Source organism: Python bivittatus, unplaced genomic scaffold (genome assembly GCF_059951505.1).
Source record: "Python bivittatus isolate LINGU-HERP-01145 unplaced genomic scaffold, Pbiv_v1 ctg000690_np1212, whole genome shotgun sequence".
Taxonomy (NCBI): Eukaryota; Metazoa; Chordata; class Lepidosauria; order Squamata; family Pythonidae; genus Python; species Python bivittatus.
This window is the reverse complement of record NW_028277096.1, coordinates 2,045,123-2,065,830: the sequence shown is the minus strand read 5'-3', so window position 1 is coordinate 2,065,830 and position 20,708 is coordinate 2,045,123. Positions and strand designations below refer to the sequence as shown.

Below are 20,708 nucleotides of genomic sequence, written 5' to 3'. Positions count from 1 at the left end.
AAAGTCAAACCACCCTGGAGGCTCCATGATATACTCCTGCCAGGCTTTCCTGCTAGAATGCTTTTCGGTCTACACTCTAGCATGTCTTGGTGGTCTCCCATCCAAGTACTAACCAGCTTCCAAACCCAGAAAAAGTCAACCTCAATGCTACTGACTGCTGTGACAGTTAAATATAAAGATATTAGATTAAATTGTTTGTAAGAACAGGATAATGGAGAGGCTTCACAGTGATCCAGAAACAGTAATGCTATGTGAGAGAGAGATGACATTTTCAGATGTTCAAAGCACTTTATTGATTGTTAGGTTTTAGAGCAACTAATGATATCTAGTCAAATCTCTGTCTGACTGCAGAAATGTGCGGTCATGTTTTCCATGACACAGAGACTTAAAATCCTGTAATGAAAAACTGCATTCTGTAAATGTTTATCAACAAGGCTTCCCAATTTCAAATTGAATCCTGTATCTTATATTTTAAAATACTTTGGTTTTTTGTTACTTTCTGAAGCTGGATATCCAACCTGGTGTCTTGCTGTGGCAGAAATCTATGTTCTATATTATGCCATATAAGTAAGTAAATTTCTTTAAAAAAAAAAACAAACTACGCTCTCTCTCTGCCTGTATCTACATACAACCACACACACATTCATTTTTATACTTTTTCCTTGTGCTGGCATTTACGAGGAACAGGAGCAGGACATCCAATTCCATGTCCAAACGTTAGGCGTCTAATTCAGGATCCCTCTATGAGGCATAACACCCTGCCTTGCCCTGCCCCAATCTGCATTCATAAGGGTTAGAAGTTGTTGCATGTTTTCTGTCCTTTTCTGGCCATTAAGTAAAATCCTGGGTCTCTTGTAGCCCTGCCCATCAAATTCTACTTTCATCTTTTCTTTTTTGGTTGATGATCGCAACTAAAACAAAGCTAAAACAACGTCCTTGTACCCAAAGATAAGAAAACAATTACAATTCAGTGGAACTGGGGAAAAAGTCCTCACCCCAATTTCAGGGAGTGCTGACATTCACCTGCCAAACTTGAAGGAATTGCCCAATGATGGAACATATTTTTTAAACAATTTGGGGGGAGAACTGCAAGACCTTGCAAGAGACAGTAAGAGGGCAGGTGGGGTGGGGAAGGGGCTGGCGCTGAAGCCTTTTCATTCTGTGCCACTATTTGTTCATTCTCCACTGCATTTACTAAGTAATTGCAAACTTGCTGTGGTCCACAGTGGGAAATACGTTCCTGATTTCAGACATCAGCTTTTGTGCATTGTTTCTCTGTAGGGGAGGTCTCTGGCCCCTTGCTGTTCCAATTTGTTTGCATCTGCGTTATTTCAATTTAACATAAACGTGATGGACATGTAACCCACATCACCAACTGTTAAAAGCAATAATAGCTTTTCTTCTCACACTCTCTAAAGCAGTTGTCATGTCTTGGCCACAGGCAGTCAAACCTCTCTGTGGAGCTTGTGGTACTTTGGCATAAAGTGTGCCGAGGCTGCATTATAGCCTGGGGAGGGTGGATGATGATGGGAAAAACTCCTCAAGTCTCTTTCAGTGGGGTCAAAAATAACACTAGCACTAGTTTTAGTGGTATTCATAGGTAAGCCAAAGCTTGCCGTTTCAAGAACCAAGCAAGAAGTGGAAAATGTGTTATGCAGGGTCTGTTCAGGAATGGAAAAGGAGAAGATTAGGAAGCCTTGCATAGCTATTCTGGGACCAAACTGTGACACTGGGTTCTCGATCAGGGTTACTCCCCAGCAGCAACTGCTCTATCCTTCTATCATTTAAATAAGCTTTTCATTGTAGGTAAACAGATACTCATTTTCTGCATGACTGGGCCAGGAATAGAGGAAGTGAGTATCTCCTTCCCAAGCGAGGATATTTTTTTCCTTTTCTCAAAAAAAAAAAAAAAAAGAGCAACAGGAGAAAGTTGTGCACTACTGCTACTAGTCTTGCATAACAGTAATATTTCTGCATGACCAGCTGTGCCAGAAAAGGAGAGTGTACTTAGAAACACATGTTACTCTAAGCAGGGCACTACAGAGTGGTAAGACTTACAACCACCCTGTAAGTTCCAGTGCACTTTTAAATAAAGTTTCTGTTCATGAGCTGTGAGCCACGAGAGCTTGATATGAGATGGTTTTAGGGCTTGATCTCTGCATCTGGATAAGACAAAAATGTTCCGTAATTTCAACAGGTCAAATAAGCATCATGAGGTTATGGAAACGAGCAACATCAGATTTGCAGAACACCACCCCTTCCTAGGCTCTCCCCACAACTCATCATCACATGGGGAGGCATAAACCCATGAAAAGTTCCTTTGCTCCCACGTCTCATAGATGATTATCTTCTCTTAGTTGTTGTTGTTTTTTTTGACAAACAGTGGAAAAATTAAAAGTACGCTTTCAAAATTGAGGTGGGGGTGGGGAAATTGGATATTTGTTCTTCCTTTGATGCCACTTCCAGACTTGGGACTTTAAATTTGTGAAAGCCCAATACAGCTTCTGAATAACCTTTATGCTAAGAAGTAATTTCTTAGCATTATGTTTATCATCTGTTTAAAACGAGCCATCATTTAAAACAAAGTAGGTCTGCATTTTATTTTTAAACAAGTTCAGTATTACAAGCTTAAAAAAAATAAAGAAAATTAAACCTTGAAACTAAATACATCTTTACAATTTTATTCCCCCCGCAATTTTAGTAAAAAAAAAGGGCAGAGGGCAGGAAAAGCAACACATCATCTGTTCTGGTTTCAGCTGCAGTTATAATATCAGCTAACTCACACCCTTCAATGCTTGCAGTTAAAAATGCAAACAAAGGGGCATTTTTAAAGCAAGGCATCAGGTCTGCTTGCTTTGGCTTCTATCGACAGTGGTTCTTATCATCATCATTTCAGGAGAGAGAAAAGCACACCTGTTGAGTTCTCTCACAAATCAAAGGTGAGCAACTGCGGACATGATTTTCAAGCTTGCTCGCCCACCTTGTAACCCCAAATCCTTTGTTTATGCTTATCCCTCTTCAGAGGGCTAAGGGGAGCAGGGAGTGTCACTCTGGCAGGATAAAGTCTAGAATTTCTGCAGGAATTTGAGGACCAGGTCCTGCAGCTTCACCCTAAGTGACTCGTCACTCTCACACATGATGTGGGTCGAATCTTCTTCGATGCGGATTAGAGTTTCCACATCCTGGAACAGCACCAGATGCCCTTTTGGGGTGTCTTCCACCTTGATGTCGCTGAAGCCATGCTGTAGTCACCATGGACAAAGAAAAATAATAAGCGCTCAAAATAGGAGCTATTTAAAACCCTCCATCTGAGAAACATATGGTTTCATGTGACAGAAGACGTATGTAGCATTGTCCAATATTTGTCTGCATCATACATAGTTTAGGAATATAAATTACACTTCTCTACATATGTATTAAAAATAGACAAATCCCCACATTTCTTTCTTTTTCTTTGTCCCACTTGCTGCAGTCCAAGATGGAGGCATGTTCTACCCAGCTTTCTCAATTTTGCACCCTTCAAGTGTATTAGCCAATAACTGCTATGTTATTTTTGGCCGGCCTATGGCTGGCTGGACAAGTTGGGATTTGCAGTCCAATATATCTGGAGGGTGGGGGCGGCTGTCAGACCCAGCCCAAGAACAATGATGAAACAGTCCAGTCCAGGCCAGTTCCTTTATTTGCTTACACCTCAAAGACAGAATCTTGCCAAACTAAATCTATACTACAACAACTAGTGGATATACCCTGAGATATTCTAGGGGGTGGCTATCTTGAACCTTTTTCACTTCCCACACTCCCCCTACGGACTGTATTGTCTCCTGTCTCCTTTCCCCTCCTGGAATGCACCCCCTCCTTCCTGATAGCCTCGATCTCCCACATCACTCTCCTCCTCATAGATACATTCCATCACAGTGACACCAGGTTGGGAAAGGTGGTCCTAATTTCTTTTTAAACAGCAGAACCCTGGGTTAAGCTATGCAAATCTATGTGGCTTGATACTCAATGGCTCCTGTTCAATTATGTGGGACAAGGTAAGCAACCAACAAGTTGGACTTGCCTCCTTCTTTTAGAAATGAGGCTCAGAAAAGGTAACGTTGACCGCCATGACCTTCATGGTACTGATGGAATTTTTAGAACAGTGGAATAAATGCTTTAAAAATTTGACCACAGGACCAGCTTCTTAGCATTAGCTGCTTAGCTAATCTACCATATTTTCCTTTAGCTATAGATGTCTCAAAAGCCCAGTACTCTCTGTTACCTTTTCCAGAGTCTGTACCAACTGGTCTACAGGGATAGAGCCACTTAGAAGAGGTTTGATAGGCTTCAGTTCTGGCACGTCATCCGTTACTCTCTTCCTCTTTTTGCCAGGCTGAGGCTGGGGAGGTTTTGGTGGGAGCTGCATACAAAAGAAGATTGGGGATGAAAAGGAAGGTTAGAGCATATAGCTAAAGTTCTACTTGAAAGCCTTCTATTGTTCTGCATGTCTCAAGTGGCCAGGGAAGGGATACCTTCAACTCTTCAAACAATGCAACAAACCAAGCACTGGGGATCCAACCTCTTATGGATGGTCAAGCCACTTAAGATGGCAATGCCCACCAGGTATAACCTATAGAGATCTTAAGGCATAAATCAAAAGGCCTTAAAAACCCTTGGTTTTTATATGGTTTGTGGACCGTATAAAAACAAGCAGTGGGACAGATTTGGCTCATGGGCCATAGTTTGCCAACCCCTGATCTAGGATGTAAATTGCTTCAGTTTAGAGGTACATCAATAAAATTGCTGAATACATATTTGCAGAAGGTTTATCAGTGTTTTCTTTTTCTTTCATACATACTAGTTGTCTTCTTTTTCTTGCCTTCCTTTTTTTATTCTGTCCAGCTGTCCACTGTCTCTCTCTTAACTCCCCCTCCCTTTTCTCTCTAATCTCTCTTATCTTTATTTATACCTTCCTTACAAGGAAGCATCCAGTCAAGTATTTACTTGCTTGAATTCAATAGGAACAATCCACTGCTTCATTATACACTAATTCTATTTTAAAATACTGTTTTGTCTATCAGTTTTGCCCAGTCTTTTTTTTTTTTTTTTGCTTTTTGCAGAATAGTAGTATAAGGTATATATACATAGCTAAAAGCTAATAGGTTTATCATATAAGCTGGAGACAAAGGTTCCATAGCAATTTAGAAGCTAAAGCAGTGGCTTGGGTGATCTAAAATAAAAAGGGAAGAAGGGTCAGACCTGCTCATGTTTCGCTGGGAGTCTCCTGAAAAGAATCCCAGGTCTGTTGGCTAGACTGGGAAGTCAACACATTTTCATGGAAAAAAAAATATTTTTCTAGAAAACCAGGATGAACATCATTCACCAAGAGTCAAGCTCTGGATAAAAGAGTCTTTGCAAACAAGGTCTATATCATTGGCAAATCTCTGGAAGTCCCCACCTCCCCCCACTTTTCTATGGATGGCCTCCTCCAGCACTAGTCACACCATACCTGGAGCACATGCTTGTTGTCTTTAGTGTGCAACACAGCACTAACAGTTGCCAAGGAAATACCTGGCTTCATCTCGGTAGGTACCAGTGAATCTGCAAGCTGAAGCAAAAGAAGGGTTAAAAAAAAAAAGTTGGAGCATCTTCCTTGTTGGAGGAAAAACTCTAGCACTGCAGGCTTGCACTTTAGAAAGAAAAAGACCAAACATTAATACAATACAACCATCTTTCCCAACACAGTATCCTTCAGATGTCTGGGATTTCAGTTTCCAACATTCCCCAGCTAGCATGGCCAATTGGATCTGATTTCTAAAATCATGCATGATATGGTGAAAGTGGTCAGAGGTAATTTTCGTTTTCTTTCTCATAGTTGTAGGACTTGGGCAATGGGTCAAAAGTAATTAGCAGTTCTGTATAATCAATATAACTGATTAGCAGTTTTCAAAACAGCTCAAGAGAAAGATATCCTCACATCTATGGAATTGTTTGATTAAAGATACAGTGATGGTCACTAGTTCAGCTGGCTTTAAAGTACAGACCACGATATTGGTCTTCCTAATTGGGAATTCTAGGACATGCACCTCTGACGTAATGGAAGGTCCTCAAGCGTGCAATAGGTGGATAAGATAATACAGAAGCCTATTAATACACTAAATATTAAACCTCCATGATCAGAGGCAATCTATTGAAAACACTTCAGTGGGGTACCTTAGGATTCTGTCCTGAGCCCACTGCTGTTCAACGTTTTTATAAATTACTTAAACGAGGGGATAAATGGGATGCTCAATAAATGTGCAAATGACACAAAGCTGGGGGATGGGATTGTTAACACCTCCAAAGAGAGACTCAAGGTTCAAAAGGATCTTGATGGACTTAAATATTGGGCCCAGTCCAACAAAATGTTCAAATGTGAGAAATATAAGGTTCTGCACTTTGGTAAGAAAAGCCAGATGCACAAGTACAAGATAAGTGGTACCTGGCTTGGCAGTAGTACTCGTGAGAAGGATCTGGTGTCCTGGTAGATCACAGATTAAACATAAGCCAGCAGTGTGCTGCAGCTGCTAAAAGAGCCAATGAAATCCTGGGTTGTATCAACAGTTATAATGTAAAGACCCAATCTATGTTGTGCTGGTCAGACTGTCCCTAGAATATCGTGTCTAGTTTTGGTTGGCATAATACAAGAAGAATACTGAGGGCCTGAAAAGAGTACAGAGAAGATCAACCAAAAGGGTGAGGGGCTTGAAGGCTAAATCCTATGAACTGGGTTAAAAGAACTTGGTATGTTTAGCCTGAAGAAGCGAAGGTTAAAGGGAGACTTGATATCAGTCTTCTAATATTTGAAGGGCTGCCACAGGGGAGAGGGTGTGGATTTATTTTCTATAGTGCCCAAGGATAGGACAAGAACCAGTGGGTGGAAGCTTTAGAGAAAAAGATCCAAATGTGTAATAAAGAGGAATGTCCCAGCTATAAGAAACAGCCTGCTTCCTGGAGTTGTGGGTGCTCTATCACTGGAGGTTTTCAAACAAAGGCTGGACAATATTTGTCTAGGATGATTTGAGGATTCCTGCCCTGAGGAGGGAGTTGGATTGGAAGACCTTCAAGATCCCTTCCAACCCATGATTCTATGAAACACCCTTTGCAAGAGAGATGGTTGTTGCTTTCATGCTCCATTTGTGGATTTCCCAACAGAAGATGGTTGGCCAAAGTGGGAACAAAGATGTTGAATCAAGACAGCCCCTTTCTGACTCAATTACAGCAGCAACAGGTACACTGTTGGAAGACCAGAATGACTAGGTTGGGGACTGATCCTCCTGGAGAAAACCTATGTGGTCACTAAGAACTGATGCCAGCTTGATAGCACATCGATCAATCAATCTTTTAAATTCAGTTTACTATTATAAGCTTGTTGCTGAATCTACTGGAGTCTCCACTATTTAGATTCCTGCAGCTACACTGTGCAGTACAAAGCATATCAGTATTCAAACGATGTAGCAAAAAAAAAAAACACCTTCCTGACACTGTCATAAAAAAGGAGAAGCTGCCAAACAGCAGCCGTGATGACTGCCTTCAATAAAAAATGAGGTGTGCCTCAGGGCCTCCAACACACTTACACCCCAATAAATAAATCTATTAACGGCCAGGAAGGATCTTCCCTGAAGCAAGGAGAGTAAAAAACAGTTGGCTTCCTGCTATATTTTATTTATATGGGCTGAGTTTTATTTATATATTTATTAGATCAGCAGATAGAAGGCAAATTTACTTTAGCTGCCTAACTTTCTACTGATCTTCACCTTCTCCATTCCTACCACCCCTCCAGCATGGTACAGGGAGAAAGAGAATGTGGGCCATTGATCCATTCAGTCAACATTGCCAAGCTCAATATTTTGGTGGAGGGCTACCAGTTTCAGGAGGAGGCTATCAAACTGAGTTGTTTGCCTTTAAAGAAGCTACCATCACCATTACCAACTGAGCAGCAGCCTAAGAATTGGCAGTGAAGGCAGCAGTACAAATGTAATACCCAGTTCTGAGGTGGCAACCACCTTGCTCTTGACGAGGGGGGCTGGAGCACCCTCAGAACAGACAGACTGGGGAAGGTGAACTGTTGAAGGACAGCTTGGCAGCAGATGGTGGTATAAGATGATGAACATGCTTTTTGGAGATGCAGTGCTGAACATTAAATTATAGCAGAACTTGTTAGAGATGGCTTTGGAACTGGTGAAGAACATCAGCTAAGCTGACGAAAATGGGATTGCATGGATTGGAGACTATACAAGGGTGAGATCTGGGGAGGGCTGATGAAAGCTCTCTCCAGAGTGGGAGAATGGGAAGGGTGGTAGGAGAATTTCTCTACCTAGTGTAAATTTGTACCTCCTTTGAAGATTCCCTGAATAGATCTATATTCTAATGACTATTTCCTTCACCACTAGGTCCCACAGGTTTACTTTTCCTTCCCTTGTTTAGATTTTATCTATCTATCTATCTATCTATCTATCTATCTATCTATCTATCTATCTATCTATCTATCTATCATATTTATAATCCACATGCTCCCAATACAAGCAGCCCTCGGTCGCTAACAGTATAAATCCAAACCATAACAGTAAAATCACAATAAATAATAAAAGCTATTAAAAATAAAACTTTAAATAGCAGGGATGCGCCAACATTACAAAGAGTTAACTTCAATCACAGAATAAAATGTCCAGCAGTCATTAAAACACAAATCCACTGAGGCGAAGGCAGATGTATAAAGTATCTTTTTAACCTTTTCTCAGAGGGAGTGGACTGAATTTGTAATGGTAGGTAGTTCTGTAAAGTTGGGGCTGCCACTGAGAAGGTCCTCACCCTCATTGTTTCCAAGTGGGCTTGATTCCAGGACAGTACTCACAATCAACTCTTTGAGCAGGATCTTAATTCTTGGCTGACAGCATCTGGAGAAAGTGATTTTATAAGGGGAAGCTATGAGGAGAGGTGGGGGCGGGGGAAGAATTCCTGGTGCAAGAGGTAGAGGAAGGAAATCTGGACCCCTCAAGTTCCTCCTACGGCTAGATCTGTCACATGGGTGTCAACGGTCCACCTTTTTCTTTTTTGTACTTGTGAGATGGTTAAAACTGAAGAGAGCAAAGGGACATGGGCTTTCCTTTGCCCTGCCATTTGGAAAGTTCTTACATGAGGATCGCTTAACTCACTGGAGAAACCCCACTTGGACTAGGAAGGGGGCCCAAATGGTCTTTCCCCACATGGTGATCTCCGAGTGCATAGTGAGTACAACCCTTTGTATTCCTGGCTGGTAGGGAAGATGCACTCTGAAACACATTCTAGCAGGTAGCAAGTTGGGGAAGTCTTGTATATTGCCTGTTGTCTGTCAGGGAAACTCAGAGCTGGGGCTCTGGGAACGTTTGTGCAGGCTGCGGGTTACAGTACTGAGGAACAGGGTGCTTCTGGAGTATCGCTCTTCCCTGGCCCCACCCCCCGCCCAGGCTCGGAAAAGGGAAAGACTCATAGCTAACACAATGTGCTGGGGACACCTGCATTAATCTCTGCCCCATTAATCTGTCGGCATTAATTCCTCTGAGGCTACAGGTGCTGCTTCCTTCTCTATGCCCTAGTGGAGTGGTGGTTAACGTGCTAGACTACAGTAGGGAGACCAGCCACTGAAGCTCACTGCATGACTTTGGGCCAATCCCTCTCTCTCAGTCCAGCCTACCTGTCAGAGTGGTTGTTGCTGTGGAGAAAAATGGGAGGAGGGAGAATTATGTATGCTGCCCTGAGCTCCTGAATAAAAGGTTGGATATATATCCAATCATAAATAAATAAAAACTAAGTAAGTAACCAACCTTCTCCTGCAGCTAACATCTGAAAGAAGACCCCAATCCTTGTTCCTTGTTTTTAAGAACCAAAACAAAAACTCCCGAGTTGGTCAGAGCTCCCATCAATAACCTACTAGGCCAGCATAAGGCAGAAAACATCTGGGGCTACAGAATAAGTTCTCCCCCACTCCCAAGAGAATCATCTTGAGATGACCCATTCTACAGCTAGGGAAAACTAAGTGCACATCCCTCATTTCTATGCCCCAAAGGCTCAAAGTGAACTCTGGGCCTCCTGAGAGTTACAATTTCTTGTCCCAGGAGAGGACATGCTGTGTTGGTAGTGAATGTTAAAGAGAAATTTGGGGGAGAGGAGGAATGAAGAGATCTTTCACTAAGGCAAACTGGCATCATCCAGTTCAGTGGATTCAGCCAGAAGCAGCTGAATCCAGCCCCAGGAAGTTTAGCGTGCACGATTCCCCCTTTGTTTTTATTGTTTAGATGTCTGAAGCAGGAGGTGTGGTGGGGAGGTTTGTCATTTATAAGCTTTTCATCATGGACATCATTAAAGCTGTCTTGCTGCTAGAGGGTCTGTAATGAGCCTCGAGGGTTTCTTAAAACATTTAAGACATGAAGCTGTGAGCTGCCTTCGCCTATTTGCAAAATTCTCATAAACCCATAGAAGTTAATTTCCCAAGGACACACTTTAAAGAACTGATGTCAAGATCCAGAACTACAGGCCATGTTAGAAGGCAAGGCAATCACAAGCCACCTTTAAATTATGCATTACCCTTCTATGGCACACTTACCAAGGCTCTTCCTGTCTTACTGCAATGGCTCCATTCTGTTGTGCTGCCACACGTGGCAAATCCCAGCATTACGGCCTCAGCCTGAAGCCTTTATACTTGTTGCTTTTAATGCAGGGTTAAGGGACTTTATACCCTCCAGAAATGGAAATTTTACTCTCTTGACAGCTCTAGCTACACCCTGCACTGGGTCAGTAGAATCTAAGAGATGAATAGGCAGCTCAGTGTCCTCCAGCCAGCACAGCCACTGGCAGCAAAAATAGCATCAAGCTGTCTGCTCCTGCTAGTAGGGACCCATGGATATTGCTGAGCTGTTTTTGCACACATTGGCCCCAGCCTCCCCTTCTCACCCATAGGCCATCCGTTCTTACCAAGCCTATACTAGCTCATGGATCCTTTCCTGCTCTGCCCTCTTTGGCTCTAGAACACATCCTTGCAAACACAAGATCCCAGCTCTGAGCACTAGAGCAGTGTTCCCCACTGCACCTCCTTTATGGCCACTGCTGAGAATTCTGGGAGCTGGAGTCCAGGCATTTGGAACACTGCACTAATGCCTGCAATGGCTTTAATGATGTCCATGATGAAAAGATTCCGGAGTCTCAGACAACCAGTCTTTGCCTGAGGCCAGAACAAACCACGCTGGCCTGGATAGGGCAATGGCCTAGTTCAGTGTTGTCCAAACTTGGCCACTTTAAGATGAGTGGACTTCAACTCCCAGAATTCCCCAGCCAGCATGGCTGGCTGGGGAATTCTGGGAGTTGAAGTCCACTCATCTTAAAGTGGCCAAGTTTGGACAACACTGGCCTAGTTGGTGGAGAGTGCCTTACTGCGTCCAGCCAATCACTTTCAGCAGGTTTGTCAGTCCTGAGCACTGGCCCTGCTGGTGCAGGAATTAATGGGAATTGGGATATAATGGCATCTGAAGGGCTGTAGGGGCCCTGGCACTGCCCAACTTTTGGGAGGCTGGGGATTTACACTTTGGTTTTAAAAAGACTTTTTGGCCTGCAAAGTTTGCAGTAGGGTGGCAATGGCACAGCACAGAAGAGCAAGGCTGGCATTCCCAGCTGTTGACTTGACGTTTGGTTTTTAAAAAGGCAGACCACAGACATATTAACGAGCCAGATTGTTGTATGTTCAGCTTCTTTTGGCAAAAAGCAAATGAAGGAAACAGGTCTGTGAAGTCATACTGCTAAATGTTTTGCCATCAGCACTTATTTGGCTAGGCGGGGGAGCTCCAGTGACTGCAGAAAAAGGGCTGGAAGACACAAAGAGCCTAGTATTGCAGGAGAGATTTTAAGAAAACTTGAATGGGAAAAGGGCATTTTTGCTGGCTTTGTTTGGTAGCAGTTGCTGTGCTTAAGATCTGATCAAATGAGAAAAAAGCAGTATTGTCCTTGGACATAATTCCAGAGATATTAGAATCTTTCAAGAAAATTGAAATAAAAAGGTTTGGGAATTAAGTGCTTGAACTCCATCCATCCCCTTTCCCGATGTGCAGAAACCTAACAGAATCCCTCTCTGCAGGGGCAACTTTACTCAACATGCTGCATGCTGAAAACCATCACGGTGCTACGGCTAACGGAATCTGATAAATATGCCCATTTTCAGAGCACACAGAGAAGCTGCAACTGGAGCAATCCTCTCCCCACTTAAAACACACTCCTAGACTCCAGCTACTGTTCAGGCTAATGGGCTCTTTGCATGCAAATTAGCGCTTCCTCTTCCATTGAATGGGGGAGGAGTGGGGGAAGTCAGTATTTGTTAGGGAAGCAGCTTAATTGTACACACCACGGTGGCTTGTGGCTTTGTGCTGGGTTTTACATCCTGTGCTAAATGGTGATCCTTTGAGCAGCACTAAAGAGGGAACTCCACTTAGGCGGTTTCTTTCTAAAATGCTGGGCTTGCAATAAAGGCTTTCAGTGTTTCAGAGCAGGGCTTCTGAATCCATCCCTTTCTTTCAGGATCACCTGTTGTATTCAGGGCTTTCTACAACGCTGGATACATGAATTGCCCCCCTATCACCAATGTGCACAAATGTATTAATGAGCCCTGCTGTCGTGAATGGCAAAGGACTGTAGAGGAAGGGCTCCCTCTTCAGGCTTTGATGCGCTCAATTGATGGGGAACAAATGGACGCTAATTGGCAGGTGGCGATGCAGGCACCTGGAAAGCAAGGATGGGGGCCAAAACTAGCTGAGACAGGCAGAAATGGGTACCAGAGGAACTGAAACCAGCACTTTGGGCTTTGGATGACTGTGAAACTGCCTATTTTATAACACATGTTATATTCTGCCTATGGAAAACACACATACATTACCCAATAAGTGGTCATTAGGTCTTTACAATCCAGAACAAGTTATCAAACCCACAACATACTAGTCTTGAAAGTTTTCTTGCATGTTCTCCCATTATTCCTGCTCAACCTATTTGTGGAAATAGAAGAATCATTGTAAAGACAACATGCCTAGGCCTTCAGTCCTATATCCAACTGAAATGTGTGTGGAAAATCTGATTGCCTGGAAAAAAGTTGGACACAAAATCTAGGAAGGACTTTGTTGCATCAGACAAAGGCCTCTTGAGTCCAGTGGCATCCTCTTTCCAGCAGCGCAGACAAAAGCTCCTGGAAGCCCACAAGCTGAGTATGAAGATAACAGCTCCCCTTTGTTTTGCCTCCCCAGTGCCCAATATCCTGAAACGTATGTTCCTGGGAGACCTCTTTAACCACAAAGGAAAATGGAAGTGTTTCTGAGAAGTAATGCTAGCCCCAAAGGCACAGAGTTAGAAACAACAGATTTTCAAAATATATTTGAATATATATCCCACAAATTACCAGAAGCCTTGTTCCTTTTTTTTTTTTTAACCATGTTAGACCAGATAAAAATTCCACGTATTCCAGATAGGGCAGTCTCTGGCATTCAGAATGAAACATAGGAGCCCTCCTCTTGTGTCTCTATCCTGTTTATTATTCTTCATGATCTATCTTTTTAGAATATGCTGACGAAAATTATACCCTTCACAGATTTTTCAATTTTTTCCAAAATACACATGTACTCCATTTATACCAAAGTACCTGTTCTCATTTATGAACTCCCATCTAATTCAAGTGTAATTTATTTGATGCATCTTTTAAACAGAACACCCAAATATTGAATCTTATATACTAGCAGTGAAGCAAACTGAGTCTCTCTAAATACAGATCCTAAAGAAGCATACTTTGTCTTATCCATATAAAAGACATTGATAAATGTGGAGCACTCCAAGGTTTGCAGAAGTACAACCACATTACAGGAAAGATAACAATGGTGATCCCCCCACTGCACCCAAAACACAGAGTTCTAAGCATGCTGAGGGACACAGTACTCTGATCACTGGACGAGGGTGTAAATGGAAGAATGGAATAGCAACTCCACTCTCAATCCTCACTGCAATCAACTAACAAATGAATACAAGAGGATTCCAAAAGAGTTTCAAACCAATCCCCAGGAAAGGGAATAACCTATTTGTCTCAATTAGTCCTCTAAATTAAGAGTTCTCATGCACAGCTCCTAAAAATAGCAGTTAACAGGAACCTTAATCAAAAAAACTGGAGGAAATGAAACAAAATATTGATATTTGCTTTCTCCTCAATTAAAAGTGGACTATGTGACAAATATTTCTGTGTATATCCTGTAAGGGAGAGGCCCCTTACTTTTTTGGCTTGTGGCCACTTAGAATGTTGACATTGTGTCTTGGGTGTTATAGCTGCCATGCAAATGGGCTAGCTCATTGGTGGAATGGCTGCCACAATCATGCAGCTAGTCCCCAAACAAATGGGACTGGGCATCGCAAGGGCAGCAAGAAAGTTACCAACAGGAACATTGGTGCATGTAGGCAACATACTGGTGATCTCAAGCTGGAATCTGTTACAAAACTAAGTCAGAGCACTGCTCCAAGAAACCCAGTTTTGCCTACAAGGACTGAAAGATTCCAGTTCCCCCCTCCTTAATGAGCCCATCTTTCACCCCTTACCTCTGGGGTGATTTCAATCTTCTCATAGCGGCGTTTGAATGGAAGAGTTAGCACCTCTGCTCTACGGTAGGACATGGGTGGAGGCAAGCAGTCAACCATCAAGTCTGTGCGATGGGACTGGGTTGGAGGAGGCTGGGTATATTGCTCAGGACAAACCACATGGAGAGGCTGTTAAGAAAACAAGGAAAACGCTCTTGAGGTATTCAGTAGGTATACAGCATATTTTCAAAGCGTGAAAAAAGTTCTTCACACACTTTTTTCAAGCTTAATTAATTAATTAAAATTATATGCTACTCAACTCCCAACAGAGTGTATATGTGTAGCAGAATGAGAGGCTATTTTCAAGGCTTTCCACAATAAAACTTACAAAAATTAAAAAATAGCATGTCAGCAAGAAAATTTCCAGCCCAATCTGATTTCTGCTTGGTAGTTTTCTACTTAGAAGGATTAAAAAATAAAACAAAATAAGACACACACACACGCACAGAGAACCCTGACCTACAAATTCAAGGTCCATTCAACCACTACAAGACATCACCCTCACAGCCAGCATACGCAGACCAGGTCTTAGTCTTTTGGTAGAAGAGCTATTCTGGGATTGTCGGCACATGGTGAATTTCAAATCTCAGAATTTTTCAGCTTGCAGGACTATTACTGAGAATTCTGGGAGGGAAAGCCCATGTATCTGGAGGGTGCCCTGCTTAGGGAGAACTAGACAAAGTTGATTATTCAATATCAAAGAACTGAAGAGATGGTAGTGTGCCTCAGGCCTCCCGATCAGTCCATGTAAGATTTACATTACAGTTAAATCTCAAGTATACCATTGTGGCAATGCAAATGTTGTAATTTGTGTCATTTATGTAATGACATCATTACACAAATGATATGAAATTACATCATTTAGATAATGATGTCATTACACAAATGACATAAATGGACACTAATCATACCATTATGCAAATTTCACTTGAATTTTGTCCACTGCATGTGGCTCCTGTTCAGTTGAGGTATAGAAAACTGGGTTTTTATTGTACTACTATAGCTCTAGTAAGAAGTTCTCCTGCAAGGAATACAATATTTGAAATGTGCAGCTGTCACACACTGACCTTCCTACATTCTCGGGGGCCCTGATATGATGATGCCAAGTGGGTGAGATCAAGTCACACAGGCTTTTCTTTATGGTTGTTTTTTTCTCCTCCAACTTCTGTTAAAATTATTTTAGGACTTACCAGATTCCATGTGTACCTCATCTCAAAATGCCAATATGCCACATGATTGATTTTTGACAATTGTACTGCTAACATAAATGACAAGGAACCCTAGGGGGATGGAAAACTGGGCTCAGGGCAACTTATGGTTGCAAGTAACCAAAGCAAGAGTTTTCTACTGTTCAGGTGACAAGATACAAGCCTGTATCACAAGAGGACAAATGTCAGTTGCATGATCAACAAAACTTCACAATAATGCAATCTGGCAAAAATCAATTTCTAACAAGATATTGGGTTTTTTGGAAATCTTCAAACATAGTCGATGACGATGTTCTGGATTTTCTTCACTGAGCAGTGAATTGAAATAGAGGGCATAAAGGATATTTCCAGAGGCATCTGCAGAATCAAAGGTTTTCATTAAAATGATGAAAGTAGCTCTACCACAAGAACACATTTACAAAAGGGATGGAACTTGTGTCCTGATGGCGTGGCACTGCTTTCATCATTTCTCCACACTTGACCTCCTCACAGGTGCCTCAGTTCCATGATACATAGCTGAATACATTTTGGAGGCACCCATACTTGGGCAAAGTCCAATTTGGACTTGCAGTGAGCAGACTAAGAGAAGGAAGTTTGATCTGATTACCTGTACTTCTTTGAGTAATTTGGACACCTGGATAAAATTCAGCCTGGTGTCTATAGGACAGTAGATACACTTCATGGCCAGTGGCTGGTAGGGGGCCAATGCATCCAGGTAAGAAAAGTCAGGCTCTGTAAACAGGAAGGGGAAAAAGGGAGAGGGAGAGAAAGAAATCTAGTGCTTTAAATATTATTTAAATATAGATGCCAAAACCTTGTCAAACCACACACTCCACTACAGGACTAGGGACTTTGGTTTAAACAGGAAAGCAGAAGGTACACAGCTTGGGGAGATCTTAATGATCAAGATGTCAAGTCCTGGGACAAAGTAGCTGCATAGAATAAAAAAATGCAAGAAGAGTAAAGAGGGGTATGACAGCCAATTTTGTGTAGTGGCTAAAGACCCTGAGTTAGAAGCCAGGAGACTGAGAGTTCTAATCCCACCTTAGGCATGAAGCCAGTTGGGCGACTTTGGGCCAGTCAATCTCTTTCAGCACTAGGAAGAAGGCAAGGGCAACCCACTTCTGAAAAGGTTGTCAAGAAAATTCAGTGGGTCACCAGGAGTCAAGACTGACCTGAAAATACCAGAAAGAAAAAGAGGAGCAGGTGACAGAGCTTATGCAGGCATGGAAAAGGAGAAAGAGTTGGCTTATTACACAAAGCCTTGTTGATTTAAACACTCCAAATTCTGACATGTTGAATACAGACTCAGAAGGGAAGAAACCACATTGGTAGTGAGCTTCCCTGAGCTGGGTGGCTGGGTCTGCTAGCATCAGTTTTCTTTCCCACAATGCCCCAGAGCAATGCTATATCAGGAGCTTGTGGGAAATTTATATTTATAGACTCCTGTGTGCTTGCTCAGGGATTTTATACCCACTCCTTTATTATGAATCGTTGTCTCCTCCCACTCATGATTTTAAATAATGTTTTAATTTCCCTTCTTCTCCTACCGACCCATCCAGAAGAACAGGTCATAGGCTCCTGATATGAAAGAACTCTGACAGAAGAATTTAACAGGGGTAAACTTTAGTCAATACATCTGCCTCCCAATATTTTCAAGGACAGTCCATGAGCAATACACCCATTCCGATTAAGAATTAAGGTTTCGTGTCATCTGGCTTTTATAGCAGCTTTGTTAACTGAAGTTGTGATCTGATCCATCATTCTTCGCCAACATGGTGCTTTTCAGATCTTTTGGATTACAATTCTCATCATCCATATGGGAAGAGACAAGGCAGGGCAAGTTATTGGATGCATTGACTCTAAGGTAACTCCTTAAAACATTTGGGGGGACCTAATTCTGAGTAATCATGCACAGGATTGCCCCATAAGAGTTGGGTCACAAAATTGGATAATCATCAGATTCATACATTAGGTCTACTTTCATCATAACACTTGTCTGAAAAGTAAGGAGCGTTATAACACTACAAAAATAGGGCTTGTACTGTTCCTTCAAATTTAACATAAATAAATAACAATGTGCTCTTATTCAAGAATTTCAAGGGAAAAAGACTCCTAGTTCATCTTATCCCAGTCTGATGATATCCCTCCCCATGACATAATGGATCACAATTCCCATTACCAACACATCATAAGGAGGATACCAGGGTGGGGAAGGCTAACCTAGTTATTTTCAGATAATCCAATGGAAAATTATGTCAATTAGTCTCATGTAAGAGAACAATGGCAATTCATCTGGAAGAATTATCAGTTCGTTCCTACTGCAAATTTAATCAAGAGGCAAGGGCAAGAGGACAGGGGGGAGGAAACTATGTCTTGCATTTAATTAAATCTTCTATTAAACCAGAGTCAGATTTGAAATGGTTCATTCTGCAACAAGAAAATTGAATTTGGAAGGAAGTCCTCATCAAACGCTTCCCCCATCTTTGAAAGAAAACGATACAATATTTCTTCATAGCAATATTTCTTCATAGCTTTCTAACATATAAAAGAAAGTTGTGGGCTTGAGCCCAAAAGATTTTTCCAAAGTTACTTGAGCAGCCCTTTTTTAACTTGAGCACTATGTTACATGAACTTAGACTGGAGTAGCACATCTTTTCTCTGAGTTATACCAAAACCTTGAAGTCCTATGGGAAAATCCAGAATGGCCAGGCTGTCTGGGGCAACCCCCCACGTACCAATAGAGGTTAATATGTGTAGCTCAGGGTTGAACTGTGGAGTCCTTGGGGTTCTCTGAGCTTGGTTCTTTTCTTGCAAATGAAATGCCGGGTAATGAAACATTTGCAAGAAAAGAACCAAGCTCAGAGAACCCCAAGGACTCCACAACCCCCCACGTACAGTGGGGCAAAAAAGTATTTAGTCAGCCACCAATTGTGCAAGTTCTCCCACTTAAAAAGATGAGAGAGGCCTGTAATTTTCATCATAGGTATACCTCAACTATGAGAGACAAAATGGGGGAAAAAATCCAGAAAATCACATTGTCTGATTTTTAAAGAATTTATTTGCAAATCATGGTGGAAAATAAGTATTTGGTCACCTACAAACAAGCAAGATGTCTGGCTCTCACAGACCTGTAACTACTTCTTTAAGAGGCTCCTCTGTCCTCCACTCGTTACCTGTAGTAATGGCACCTGTTTGACCTTGTTATCAGTATAAAAGATACCTGTCCACAACCTCAAACAGTCACACTCCAAACTCCACTATGGCCAAGACCAAAGAGCTGTCGAAGGACAGCAGAAACAAAATTGTAGACCTGCACCAGGCTGGGAAGACTGAATCTGCAATAGGCAAGCAGCTTGGTGTGAAGAAATCAACTGTGGGAGCAATAATTAGAAAATGGAAGACATACAAGACCACTGATCATCTCCCTCGATCTGGGGCTCCACGCAAGATCTCACCCTGTGGGGTCAAAATGATCACAAGAATGGTGAGCAAAAATCCCAGAACCACACGGGGGGACCTAGTGAATGACCTGCAGAGAGCTGGGACCAAAGTAACAAAGGCTACCATCAGTTACACACTACGCCGCCAGGGACTCAAATCCTGCAGTGCCAGACATGTCCCCCTGCTTAAGCCAGTACATGTCCGGGCCCGTCTGAAGTTTGCTAGAGAGCATTTGGATGATCCAGAAGAGGATTGGGAGAATGTCATATGGTCAGATGAAACCAAAGTAGAACGTTTTGGTCTAAACTCAACTCGTCGTGTTTGGAGGAGAGAGAATGCTGAGTTGCATCCAAAGAACACCATACCTACTGTGAAGCATGGGGGTGGAAAGATCATGCTTTGGGGCTGTTCTTCTGCAAAGGGACCAGGACAACTGATCTGTGTAAAGGAAAGAATGAATGGGGCCATGTATTGTGAGATTTTGAGTGAACACCTCCTTCCATCAGCAAGGGCATTGAAGATGAAACGTGGCTGGGTCTTTCAGCATGACAATGATCCCAAACACACCGCCCGGGCAACGGAGGAGTGGCTTCGTAAGAAGCATTTCAAGGTCCTGGAGTGGCCTAGCCAGTCTCCAGATCTCAACCCCATGGAAAACCTTTGGAGGGAGTTGAAAGTCCATGTTGCCCAGCAACAGCCCCAAAACATCACTGCTCTAGAGGAGATCTGCATGGAGGAATGGGCCAAAATACCAGCAACAGTGTGTGAAAACCTTGTGAAGACTTACAGAAAACCTTTGACCTCTGTCATTGCCAACAAAGGATATATAACAAAGTATTGAGATGAACTTTTGATATTGACCAAATACTTATTTTCCACCATGATTTGCAAATAAATTCTTTAAAAATCAGACAATGTGATTTTCTGGATCCCCCCCCCCCATTTTGTCTCTCATAGTTGAGGTATACCTATGATGAAAATTACAGGCCTCTCTCATCTTTTTAAGTGGGAGAACTTGCACAATTGGTGGCTGACTAAATATTTTTTTGCCCCACTGTATCTGGATGCATACCTGCAGAAAAGCTGTTTTAAGTAAAGCAGAAAAAACAGTTCCTAGGGACCCAAATAAGGCACTTTACTGGCTAATGTTGAGCTCCCAAGCACTAGATTGACTTATTTGGGGTCTCATCCAGCAGACCTGCGTTTTCTTGAATGTGCTGTAACAAAACATGCTTTGTGGGTCTGCCCTTGGAGATGGTTCTGAAGTATCCATTTTAACCAGAAGGCCGTCAATGTTCTGACCAATTCTTCAAACCTGACCAGTTTCAGAAGAACTTTACTAGCTACTCATTTAAGGCCCTGTTTACTTTCCATTATGACAAAAAATCTGTGGAAAAATCATATTGGCATTAT

The 20,708-nt window shown here is 42.2% G+C and overlaps 1 protein-coding gene across 2 annotated transcripts in view; it reads right to left on the bottom strand.

The window, feature by feature from the left end:
* Nucleotides 1–1,519: 1,519 nt before the first annotated feature.
* The window catches only part of INTS9 (integrator complex subunit 9), a 72,149-nt gene continuing 52,960 nt past the window's right edge, over nt 1,520–20,708 (bottom strand). For both annotated transcript variants that reach the window (XM_007432305.4, XM_025169245.2), the window contains 5 exons: nt 16,459–16,583; nt 14,605–14,772; nt 5,489–5,587; nt 4,262–4,399; nt 1,520–3,242 (listed from right to left, as the gene is read on the bottom strand). In XM_007432305.4, the coding sequence (XP_007432367.1) occupies nt 3,066–3,242; nt 4,262–4,399; nt 5,489–5,587; nt 14,605–14,772; nt 16,459–16,583 (707 nt within the window). In that variant the 3' untranslated portion in view covers nt 1,520–3,065. The remainder of the gene's footprint in view (nt 3,243–4,261; nt 4,400–5,488; nt 5,588–14,604; nt 14,773–16,458; nt 16,584–20,708) is intronic.